Genomic DNA, 12,988 nt, shown 5'->3' with positions numbered 1-12,988 from the left:
TTATTAAACATTTTTATTCTTACTGTTAAATAAAAGCCTTTTTAAAAACAAAGATGCTGTGTGTCGATGACGCTGTTCAACATTCCCTCAAAACACAAGAACAATGCAGAGATTGCCCCATTCGGCAGGGTGTCAAGTCCCCATTCAGCAGGATGTCAAGTGGCCTTGTGGCAAGTAGCCATGTGACTTTGTTGGTCATCCAACTCATTTGCATTCTGGGAGCTGGCTGAATGAAGCCAAGTGTCGGGAAAAAGTTGAGGGTGATTATCTCAGAAACACAGTATGGCGCACCCTTGTCATTAACAAGCCATAGCTTTGAAAACATTTACTTGATTTGCACAAGTTGTTGTGAAGTTGTTTTGAAGTTCTGATTGTTCACTTTCAAATAACGTGAAAAAAAGTCAAACAGCATCAAAAAAACCTACAATCTGCAGTGGGTCACATATGGAAATAATAATTTGAATTCACAAAAAAAAAAAGAAATGCTACTGTACATGACTGAGCTGCTCTGTCGTCTCCTTGGCGTGTTGGGTCTCCATGGTGTTTGGAAGCAGCGCGTAGAGACTGCTGCTCACCTCTTTCTTACCAGCCGCCTTGTACTTGTTCTGCAAGTTGAAATTAAAATCACAAGTAAAAATTTGTGAATTTGTGGATTCGATTATTCATCTACATGTTTCTCTACAGCCAAATACCAATCTGTATTTCTGTCTATCTAATCATCTATCCACACACTCCTCCTGAATTCAATTTAAATGTGTATATCCTATTGGAAACTTAATTTAAGTGAATAAAGATTAAGATATGGCTACTTTCTAGACTCTATAAAATCCACGCTGGTCCTTAAAATGTCAGTCTCTACCTGGCTCTGCAGCTCAGAGAGCTGTTTGGCCATCTGGGTCTCTGTGGTCTCAGGGAGCTGGTGGTACAAGCTGCTCTGGACCTTATTCTTCAGTCCCTCCTTGTACTTCACCTACGGGATGGACAAGGAAGTATCAAATATGTGCATTTTAGTTCTTCTGGTAAAGACAAGTATGGTAAAGTACACATGATCGAGTTTGGTCTTGGTTAAACCGGGACAAAATATTGAAGTTGAAATACCTCACTCAGCAGGTTGGACACTTCCTTGGCGTGCTGCGTCTCCATGGTCTCGGGAAGCAGCGAGTACAAACTGACATTCATTTCCTTCTTCCCTTCCTCTTTATACTTAACCTGGAGGGGAGGAAATGGAGGATAGAAAGAGACATGGGCATCGTACATCAGTGAAGGACTTTCCCCTGGACACAGGGAGTGTGTTTTAGCTTCCATGAAGGTTAGATATTTGTTTCAAATTTGCAAATATTTGTTGATTTGAATCCTGTGGTTCATCATATATATTGGAATGCTTTAAATTCAATTACAATTAATTGACTGCATGAAATTGGAGTGACTTGGGTCTTGAAATATGTCCGATTCATCAGCCTATCCTTATATTCTTCTGAGATAAATTGACTGCCGTATAATTGATTGTATACATTGATTGAACTGGCTTTGAGAAAACATGTCTTAGATACATGTCAAACATTGTCTCACATAGCCATTACTTCTTCATCTTACTTGGGAAAAAAATATACAAATTCTAGTGACTTCCTGTGGTGAAATAAATAACTTTCTTTTGCAGAAATATTGAGAATAAAATGTTGTTTGAACTTTTTATGTTTTGTATAGGTATAAGATAATTTCTAAATCAGACGATTAAAAGTGTTTTGTCTTTATTTTACACAATCTTATCAAGTTTTCACAACAACAAAATGTTCTCAACAAAATGGAAGATCATTGATTTATTTTTCTATTTTTCATGATGATTTTTTGTGGTGTGGAGGTGGTGTGATTTAAGCAGCCACACCTGTCTTTGGTCTAGTTAACTGGGCCTGGGATCAGTGGTGGCTGTGCACCCGTTGCTCATCAGAGCAATCGATGAGCACGGCTTAAATCACCCATCCACACACACATGAGCGGGAGCCTTTGTCATGATGCGTTCCATCTGCTCCCGGCTTGTTATATCTTGCCACGGTCTTTAATGAAATGGTTTGTCTTCAACATCACCGCCTGTGTCGGGGAGTCCGGGAAAAGCCACTTTGGTGGCGTGTGGCAGAGGAACCGCCACATTTTTCTTCTTCCTTTTGACATATCTACAAATGGTGATAGACCTCTGAAACCAGCCCTGCTCACCACCTACCTCGCTCTGCATCTCCGCCTGCTGCTTGGCGAACTGGGTGTCGTTCGTGTCGGGCATCAGGTGGAAGAGACTGGAGGAGACGTCGCTCTTCAAACCCTCCTTGTACCTCAGCTGGAGATGGAGAGATGAGGAATGAGAGGAGGACAAGAAAAACACAAATAAGGACAAAAAGGAGACATAAATAGATAGATAGATAGATAGATAGATAGACAGACAGACAGACAGACAGACAGACAGATGGACAGACAGACAGAAACCTGGCTCTGCAGCTCCGAGGCCTCCTTAGCGTGCTGGGTCTCCAGAGTCTCAGGCAGAGTAGAATACAGAGAGCCGGATGCACCTTTCATCCCCAACTCTTTATACTTCACCTGAAATTACATCCCATAAGATCAACAATAACATGGAGATGGTGTGACACTATTTATGAGAGCAGAACAATAAAAAAAAAGTCTCTCGGTACCTCACTCTGTAGGTCAGAGACATTTTTAGCGAACTGTGTCTCTGAGGTCACTGGAAGCTGAGAGTAGATGCTCTGGGAAAGACTCTTCTTCCCCTCCTCCTTGTACTTGTTCTGGAATAAACCAAAAATAAAAAGTAAGGATCCAGAGAATTCTGAACTTTGAATGGTGACTGACATTTTTTTAACTTGTATCTAGTAATGAGTCGAAAGAAGTCACCTCGCTCAGCAGCTCGCTCATCTCTCTGGCGAAGCTGGTCTCCGAGGTGTCGGCCAGAGTGGAGTAGAGCGACGAGGAGCGCTCCTTTTTACCGCTCTCCTTGTATTTCACCTGGTAAAGAACAAAAAATAAAATACACCGGCACAATGTGATGTTGTGTTGTTATGCTCTTACTGTTTGAAATATGGAAAAAAAGAAAAAAAATTAAATTGACCAAAAAAAAAAAAGAAAAAGAAATGCTTCTGTACCTGGCTGAGCTGCTCTGTCGTCTCCTTGGCGTGTTGGGTCTCCATGGTGTTTGGAAGCAGCGCGTAGAGACTGCTGCTCACCTCTTTCTTACCAGCTGCCTTGTACTTGTTCTGCAAGTTGAAATTAAAATCACAAGTAAAGATTTGTGAATTTGTGGATTTGATTATTCATCTCTATGTCTCTCTACAGCCAAATACGAATCGCTCTTTCTGTCTATCTAATCATCTGTCCACACACTCATCCTGAATTCAATTTAAATGTGTATATCCTATTGGAAACGTAATTTAAGTGAATAAAGATTAAGATATGGCTACTTTCTAGACACTATAAAATCCACGCTGGTCCTTAAAATGTCAGTCTCTACCTGGCTCTGCAGCTCAGAGAGCTGTTTGGCCATCTGGGTCTCTGTAGTCTCAGGGAGCTGGTGGTACAAGCTGCTCTGGACCTTCTCCTTCACTCCCTCCTTGTACTTCACCTACGGGATGGACAAGGAAGTATCAAATATGTGCATTTTAGTTCTTATGGTAAAGACAAGTATGGTAAAGTACACATGATCGAGTTTGGTCTTGGTTAAACCGGGACAAAATATTGAAGTTGAAATACCTCACTCAGCAGGTTGGACGCTTCCTTGGCGTGCTGCGTCTCCATGGTCTCGGGAAGCAGCGAGTACAAACTGACACTCATCTCCTTCTTCCCTTCCTCTTTATACTTAACCTGGAGGGGAGGAAATGGAGGATAGAAAGAGACATGGGCATCGTACATCAGTGAAGGACTTTCCCCTGGACACAGGGAGTGTGTTTTAGCTTCCATGAAGGTTAGATATTTGTTTCAAATTTGCAAATATTTGTTGATTTGAATCCTGTGGTTCATCATACAGTAAATGCTTTAAATTCAATTAGAATTAATTTACTGCATGAAATTGGAATGACTTGGGTCTTGAAATATATCCGATTGATCAGAAAATACTTAAATTCTTTTGAGATAAATTGACTGCTGTAGAATTGATTGTATCTATTTATTGAGCTGGCTTTGAGAAAACACGTCTTACATACATGTCAAACGTTGCCTCACATTGTCATTACTTCTTCATCTTACTTGGGAAGAAATATGCAAATTCTAGTGATTTCCAGTAGTGAAATAAGTAACTTTTTTTGCAGAAATATTGTGCTCATGTCCCTAAAGGGGCTCCACACACCTTAACTTATTTCAAGAATAAAATGTTTTGTGAACTTTTGATTTGATGGTTTATATCAGTATAAGATCATTTCGAAATCAAACAATCAAAAGTGTTATGTCTTTGTTTTACACAAACTTATCAAGTTTTTACAACAAAAAATGTTGTCAATAAAACGGAAGATCATTTAATTATTTTTCTATTTTTCATGATGATTTTTTTGTGGTGTGGAGGTGGTGTAATTCAAACAGCCACACCAGTCTTGGGTCTTGTTAACAGCCACCCCTGGGATCAGGGGTGGCTGTGCATCTGTTGCTCATCAGCGCAATCGATGAGCATGGGTTAAATCACCCATCCCCACACACACATGAGCAGGAGCCTTTGTCATGACAACGTTCCATCAGCTCCCAGCTTGTTATATCTTGCCAACCTCTTCAGTAAAATGGTTTGTCTTCAACATCACCGCCTGTGTCGGGGAATCCGGGAAAAGCCACTTTGGTGGCGTGTGGCAGGGGAACCGCCACATTTTTCTTCTTCTTTTTGACATATCTACAAATGTAGAGAAGCCTCTGAAACCAGCCTGCTCACCACCTACCTCGCTCTGCATCTCCGCCTGCTGCTTGGCGAACTGGGTGTCGTTCGTGTCGGGCATCAGGTGGAAGAGACTGGAGGAGACGTCGCTCTTCAAACCCTCCTTGTACCTCAGCTGGAGATGGAGAGATGAGGAATGAGAGAAGGACAAGAAAAACACAAATAAGGACAAAAAGGAGACATAAATAGATAGATAGATAGATACATAGATAGACAGACAGACAGACAGACAGACAGATGGACAGACAGACAGAGACCTGGCTCTGCAGCTCCGAGGCCTCCTTAGCGTGCTGGGTCTCCAGAGTCTCAGGCAGAGTAGAATACAGAGAGCCGGATGCACCTTTCATCCCCAACTCTTTATACTTCACCTGAAATTACATCCCATAAGATCAACAATAACATGGAGATGGTGTGACACTATTTACGAGAGCAGAACAATAAAAAAAAAGTCTCTCGGTACCTCACTCTGTAGGTCAGAGACATTTTTAGCGAACTGTGTCTCTGAGGTCACTGGAAGCTGAGAGTAGATGCTCTGGGAAAGACTCTTCTTCCCCTCCTCCTTGTACTTGTTCTGGAATAAACCAAAAATAAAAAGTAAGGATCCAGAGAATTCTGAACTTTGAATGGTGACTGACATTTTTTTTAACTTGTATCTAGTAATGAGTCGAAAGAAGTCACCTCGCTCAGCAGCTCGCTCATCTCTCTGGCGAAGCTGGTCTCCGAGGTGTCGGCCAGAGTGGAGTAGAGCGACGAGGAGCGCTCCTTTTTACCGCTCTCCTTGTACTTCACCTGGTAAAGAACAAAAACATAAATAAACCGGCACAATGTTGTGTTGTTATGCTCTTACTGTTTGAAATATGGAAAAAAAAAAAAATTTTAATTGACAAAAAAATAAAAAATAAAATAAAATATGCTTCTGTACCTGGCTGAGCTGCTCTGTCGTCTCCTTGGCGTGTTGGGTCTCCATGGTGTTTGGAAGCAGCGCGTAGAGACTGCTGCTCACCTCTTTCTTACCAGCTGCCTTGTACTTGTTCTGCAAGTTGAAATTAAAATCACAAGTAAAAATTTGTGAATTTGTGGATTTGATTATTCATCTCTATGTCTCTCTACAGCCAAATACCAATCTGTATTTCTGTCTAACTAATCATCTGACCACACACTCATCCTGAATTGAATTTAAATGTGTAAATCCTATTTCGAACATAATTTAAGTGAATAAAGATTAAGATATGGCTACTTTCTAGACTCTATAAAATCCACGCTGGTCCTTAAAATGTCAGTCTCTACCTGGCTCTGCAGCTCAGAGAGCTGTTTGGCCATCTGGGTCTCTGTGGTCTCAGGGAGCTGGTGGTACAAGCTGCTCTGGACCTTCTCCTTCACTCCCTCCTTGTACTTCACCTACGGGAGAGACAAGGAAGTATCTAATATGTGCATTTAAGTTCTTGTGGTAAAGACAAGTATGGTAAATTACATGTGATCGAGTTTGGTCTTGGTTAAACTGGGACAAAAAAAAAGGATTATTGAAGTTGAAATACCTCACTCAGCAGGTTGGATGCTTCCTTGGCGTGCTGCGTCTCCATGGTCTCGGGAAGCAGAGAGAACAGGTTGACGCTCATCTCCTTCTTTCCATCTTCCTTGTAGTTAATCTGGGAAAACAAGAGAAACAAATTGTTCAAAAAAATCAATCAAGTGACATCGCCATGATCTCTTTTAAAAATATCAATTTGAAAACAACAAGCTTATTTCATGCTTTATTCGTCCCTAGGTTGGATAAACCCAGCACTTACTGTCTTCTGTGTTAATGGAGAACAGATACAGGAAAAACACATGAAGGAGAACTTCTACAGTCACCACATGTGTATTACATACCAACTTTGGCTAAATGTAAGACAAAGGCTTCTATAACACTATTAACATGTTTACAGCTCTATATATGACAATCAGATTTCATTTATATATTTGATTTATTATTGTTTTTATTATATTTTTACTATTATTATTATTATTATTATTATTATTATTATTATTATTAATAATAATAATGTTATATTTTTATTATTTTTTTTGTTTATTATTATTATTATTATTATTGTTATTATTATTATTATTATTATTATTATTATCAATGATTTATTGATTTTTATTTATTTATTTGTCTATTTATTCATTTATTTATCTTGCCGTCCACACCTCACTGAGGAGCTGTGAGACGTCCTTAGCGTGCGCTGTCTCCAGAGTCTCCGGCAGCTTGTGGTACAGGCTGGAGGAGAGGCCTTTCTTCAGGCCCTCCCGGTACTTCAACTAAAGTTATCCACAGCAAAGGAAAGTCACACAGATCAAAAGAAAACATTCAACAAAAACATAATTTGAACACATCTCACAGTCATTATGGAAAGAAATCAATAATTAGACCGTTAGGTTTATTAGGGTCACGATGATGGAATCCAGCATCTTTGGGTAGATAAGTGGAAAAGTCCATATGCTGCTATATGTGTATGCTGCTTTAAGTGAAATGTATATATGTAATGTATAAATGTATGTAATCTAAACCTGGCTCTGCAGCTCCGAGGCCTCCTTAGCGTGCTGGGTCTCCAGAGTCTCAGGCAGAGTAGAATACAGAGAGCTGGACGCTCCTTTCTTCCCCGACTCTTTATACTTCATCTGAAATGGCATCCCATCATATAAAGAACAACATGGAGACAGTGAAGTACTTCATCATAGCAGAAAACATTTTCTATCTAAAAGCATGTCTTTTAGAAAGAAAAAAATAAAGGTTTTTCATAGAAATTGTATAAAAAAATGCAAATGAAAAGCTCTGTGCTATATTGTTACTTTTATTTAATTGTATTGTTTTTAGGGCATTGGATGGAGACTCCTTCGTCCGCACCTCGCTCTGCAGCTCAGAGACGGTTTTGGCGAACTGGGTGTCGGCGGTCTGTGGGAGCTGAGAGTAGACGCTCTGAGACAGGCTCTTCTTACCGCCCTCCTTGTATTTGTTCTGGGAAGAAAAAATGAAAAAATCAAATAAATCTATTCCGAGAGCGCTTCAGATTACAGCGTGCATCAGGTACTGTACATCATCTCAGCTGGAGCACGCTTAGAGTATCACAGAAGATCTCTTTTAAAATATTCTCACAGACATCATAAGTTACCACACCTTACATTTCAGTTATAACATACTGTGTACTGAATACTGTGATTATAGTGTGAATACCCAGATCAAAGTTGGATCAGATTTATAATACATTAATAACTAATTTGCCTTACCATTAGACTGCAAAATAACAGAAACAGTCTCAAACTAAATAGAAAAAAAATAGAAATATATCAATAATAAGAACATAATGGTGTATTTTTAAAGGAAACAAGCTTCTCACTCAAACCAATTTCTTGTTTATTTCTCAGTTTTGTTATTTCATGTGTTTTATGACGTTCGTTGTGTCCTTTATTTTATGAGACATGAATGCGTGTGATCCCAAATCCAGTCCGCCTGAGAAGATTAGCCTGGACAAAGCGGCGCGGACCGGGAGGTGCATATTTTGCAGCGAAACAAGACATGCAAATGAGGAGACTCAACACAGATGGCGGCTTTGATCTTCGACGGATGTTTATCACGTTTCTGACGAATGTATGAGGCACAAACACCAGCAAACTGGGTTAACCCAAATCCCAGCCCCACAGAGGGCTGCCTGGGTTTTAAGGCGTTCAAAACTTTTTTAAAGGTAGTTATGAAACGTCTCAATACCTGTGATGGACCAGATGAATTATGGACCAAATGAATTATTATAAAAAAAAAAAAAAAAAAAAAAAAAATAATAATAATAATAATAATAATAATTATAATAATAATTATTATTATTATTATTATTATTATTATTAATATTATCATTACCACTCCTACTATAATTATTATTATTGTTATTATTTTGAAGAGCATTTTTTTCAAGTATTTAGCCATACCTGACTATAGAGAACATGGGTTGTGGTAATCTGATACAACTCTGATACAACCTCTGTCTGTATTCTTTAGCAGAAACCTATTTTGGAGATGTTCTGTCCTAAAAGAGATTTACTTTTCTGTAAGAGAGGGATTGTGTGTGTGTGTGTGTGTGCGTGTGTGTGTGCGCGCGTGTGTGTGTGTGTGTGTGTGTGTGTGTGTGTGTGTGTGTTTCACCTCGCTCATCAGCTCGGTCATCTCTCTGGCAAAGCTGGTCTCCGAGGTGTCGGCCAGAGTGGAGTAGAGCGACGAGGAGCGCTTACTGCTCTGCTTGTACTTCACCTGGGAACCCAATGTTTGTCCAATTAAACACATTTAAGGCTTGTATTTATTTTATTTCCATTATATGGTATACAGAAAATGTAATCCCTATGGCTGAGAAAGTGGCCAGTGACCAGCCAGTAACACTTTATTTGGCACATATCTGGGATCAGACTCAGAATAACACAGTCCAAACTGATCCTATAATGTTTTAATATGATATTTTCCAGGTTTTCCAGAACAATTATTTTCCTTCTGGATTTCAAGCTTCTTGTGGGCTTTTTGTTTGATACTGACATTGGGTGGCTGACATGTTTTCTCCCTCCGTACGGATGTTTTTTTAAACCACTCATTTTAAGTTTACACTGAGATTAATGTGTGTTTCTTTATATTGTTACACTGGAAACTATCGTGTCTATTTCAAATGATTGGTCATTTGTGAGGAAGGAAGTAAATATTGCGTTATGGATGAGATATGAGGGATTTGCGGATGGAAAAATACATTTTAGAACGAGAGGATAATAATAATAACAATAATAATAATAGTAGTTATAATAATAATAATAATAACAATTATAATAATGATAATGATGATGATAATAATAATAATAATAATAATAATAATAATAATAATAATGGCGGTAATACCTCGCTGAGGAGCTCTGATGTCTCCTTGGCATGCTGGGTCTCTAGGGTTTCAGGCAACAGGGAATACAAGCTGCTGCTCACCTCCCTTTTTCCAGCTTCTTTATATTTGGCCTGGAAACGTCCACAGTCACACACAATGAATGGGTGAGAAACTCCTCTGGACGTTAACATCCCAGTCAAAAATCACAAAAAAAAACCCAAAAAAACTTGGGTGGTTGAGATTGGAAAGTTGTGTAGTCCAAATCACATTAAAGTGGACATCCATAAAGTCATCTATATTCGGTGGCTTACACTACAATTCCCAGAATTCCATTCAACACTGTTTTTATTTTTTTCCAACATCCATTTTTACTCTATTTTAAGGCAGCAAGGGCTGTTGAGATTTTCCACTCTTTCTTAAAAATTCCTGTGTACCTGGCTCTGCAGCTCAGAGAGCTGTTTGGCCATCTGGGTCTCTGTGGTTTCAGGGAGCTGGTGGTACAAGCTGCTCTGGATCTTCTCCTTCAGTCCCTCCTTGTACTTCACCTACATTAAAGAACCAAAACCCAAATGACTACCGACCTGCCGTGGCTTCCTAATGTGACGTTGCACACCCAGGAACCATGGAAAGATGTGACATGTTGTACCTCACTCAGCAGGTTGGATGCTTCCTTGGCGTGCTGGGTCTCGATGGTCTCGGGAAGCAGAGAGAACAGGTTGACGCTCATCTCCTTCTTTCCATCTTCCTTGTACTTAATCTGGAGTAAAAACAGGTGATGGAAGGTAACTTAATGGACCAAATCAGTTAAAAAAGCCATGCCTGAGAATATTATGATATAATGTTACTGGAAGGCCGCATGTTATAACTGATGTCAAGGGACTCGTGGAAATTTGGAAGCATAATTTCTAATGTTCATTTTGCTTTAGCCGAGAGAAACGTAAGAATGCAGCTTAATATCCACCGCTCCATCCACAAGAGGAAAGTAAAAAAAAAGAAATCATGCAGGGCTAATGGGAAGCAGGTACAAGGAGTGGATCCAGTTCTGCAACATGGAAACATGGATTGTCGCCAAAATAACTAATGATTTGTAAAAAGGGTTCCATAATGCCCATGTGTTGATGCATAATTAACACACATTTGCATGGCATCAACATATTGAGGCCAAGATTTATAATTTACTACAAATTTTACTAAATTGTAGAATGGAATATTTGTCAATTCCCAGTGAATGAGTGGGTGATAATAATGTGATCACGCTAATGCAGGATGGACGCAGGGCTGCAGGACTTCTCCAAAGACATTTAAGTTTCTCCAGCTCTGAATTGGACAGTATTTGGCCGCTGACCTCACTGAGGAGCTGGGACACTTCCTTGGCATGGGCCGTCTCCAGCGTCTCTGGAAGCAGCGAGTAAAGACAACTGGAAACTTCTTTCTTCCCCGTCTCCTTATACCGAGTCTGAAGAAAGCAAAAAGTACAAAAATTACAAGTCCAGTCCAGTGAGTGCAGTTCAAAAAAATGCTGCATAACTTCAAATCATTATTATCATTATAATTATTATGATTAATATTATTATTAATCATAATAATAATAATAAAAGAAGAAAAACATGTTTCTCAAAATTATACTGATTTATACAAAAAAACCCATCTGGCAACATTTATTAGCTATTATTAAATGTTATAAATGTCATAAATGCTTTTCCTTTGGCCTCCTGCTTGTTGCGTACCTCACTCTGCAGTTCAGAGACAGTTTTAGCGAACTGTGTCTCAGAGGTTTCTGGAAGTTGAGAGTAGATGCTCTGAGAGAGACTCTTCCTCCCCTCCTCTTTGTACCTTTTCTGGAAGACGAAAGAAAACATTTAATGTGACTGAGCGTACATTAAATGCTGCCATACAAAAGTTTTGGTGCTTTCTAAGCAGTTTGAACTAAACTTTCCTTAAATAATGATTATCGATCTGGGAAGCAAGATGTGTGTTTGTGTGTGTCCAGTACTTCGCTCTGCATCTCCATCATCTCTCTGGCGAACTGGGTTTCTATGGTCTCAGGAAGTGTGGAGTACTGAGAGGAAGATGCTCCTTTCACCATCACCTTAGGGCGGTAATTCACCTGGAGAGAGCGATAGAACAGAATAAAATACAACCTCCATTTAATTTTGCTCTGGTGCCTCTTGGCTTATCTGTGGGTTCAGGGTCCTTCTGCGTCTGCGGTGCTTTGGGCTCCGAATGTTCTTGCAACTGCGGAGCTTGTGAGTGGCCTTTCTGCTGCTTGAAGACACTATGATAAGTTTCTTGGAGTGTGCGCGCGTGTGTGTGTGTGTGTGTGTGTGTGTGTGTGTGTGTGTGTGTGTGTGTGTGTGTACGTGTGTGTGTGTGTGTGTGTGTGTGTGTGTGTGTGTGTGTGTGTACCTCGCTCTGGAGCTGTGACACCTCCTTGGCATGCTGGATCTCTGGAGTTTCAGCAAGTTGGGAGTAGAGGGAAACGGAGGCTTTCCTCTTTCCGGCCTCCTTGTACTTAATCTAGACAATGACAAAATAATAAAATTAGAATACAACTTTTAACTAAAATGCAGAGAAGAGCTTGAAACGATGAACTATGAAGCATGTCAATCCTGTACCTCACTCTGGAAGTTGTGCAGTGCCTTGGCCAGCTGCATCTCAGTGGTTTCAGGAAGCTGAGAGTACAGGTTGGAGCTCATCTCCTTCCTCCCTTCCTCCTTGTACCTGTTCTGTAGAAAGAGAGAAGAAGAAGAGACTCCTGAGGTGGTTTTCACCCAACATATCCATCCATCCTTCCATCTCTCTTTCACACACTCTCACCTCACTGAGCATCTCAGTCAGTTCTTTAACAAACTGGGTTTCTGTGGTCTGTGGCAGGAGAGAGTAGAGGGAGGTGGATGTCTCCTTCTTCACGTTCCCTTTGTACTTAATCTGACAACAGAACGGAAAAACAAACAACCAAACAAAAAGCCCAATTTAAACTGGTGATTAAGTGATTTAGATGGCCAAATAACCTTAAATTCCTCATTATTCAAAACTGGAGCGACAAAGCGAAAATATTGGAGTTTCATATTTCCTTGAATCGTGAGTTACGAATAAATTGTACCCTACATCTACATCTATATGCTGTATGTATGCAAGTACAGTGTGTGTGTGTGTGTGTGTGTGTGTGTGTGTGTGTGTGTGTGTGTGTGTGTGT

The 12,988-nt window shown here is 39.9% G+C and overlaps 2 protein-coding genes across 2 annotated transcripts in view; both read right to left on the bottom strand.

Moving 5' to 3' along the window:
- Nucleotides 1-573, bottom strand: part of LOC307244733 (uncharacterized protein) — a gene marked incomplete at its 3' end in the record, with an annotated part of 31,980 nt that extends 31,407 nt beyond the window's left edge. Inside the window, exon 1 of the mRNA XM_080020035.1 lies at nt 495-573. Coding sequence (XP_079876161.1) covers nt 495-539 — 45 coding nt within the window. The 5' untranslated portion in view covers nt 540-573. The remainder of the gene's footprint in view (nt 1-494) is intronic.
- The window catches only part of nebl (nebulette), a gene marked incomplete at its 3' end in the record, with an annotated part of 82,105 nt that overhangs the window by 35,307 nt on the left and 33,810 nt on the right, over nt 1-12,988 (bottom strand). The window lies entirely within an intron of this gene.

This window comes from Zeus faber (assembly GCF_960531495.2).
Source record: "Zeus faber genome assembly, chromosome: 19".
Classification (NCBI taxonomy): domain Eukaryota; kingdom Metazoa; phylum Chordata; class Actinopteri; order Zeiformes; family Zeidae; genus Zeus; species Zeus faber.
The sequence above is the reverse complement of the archived record's forward strand: the minus strand, read 5'-3'. Positions and strand labels throughout refer to the sequence as shown.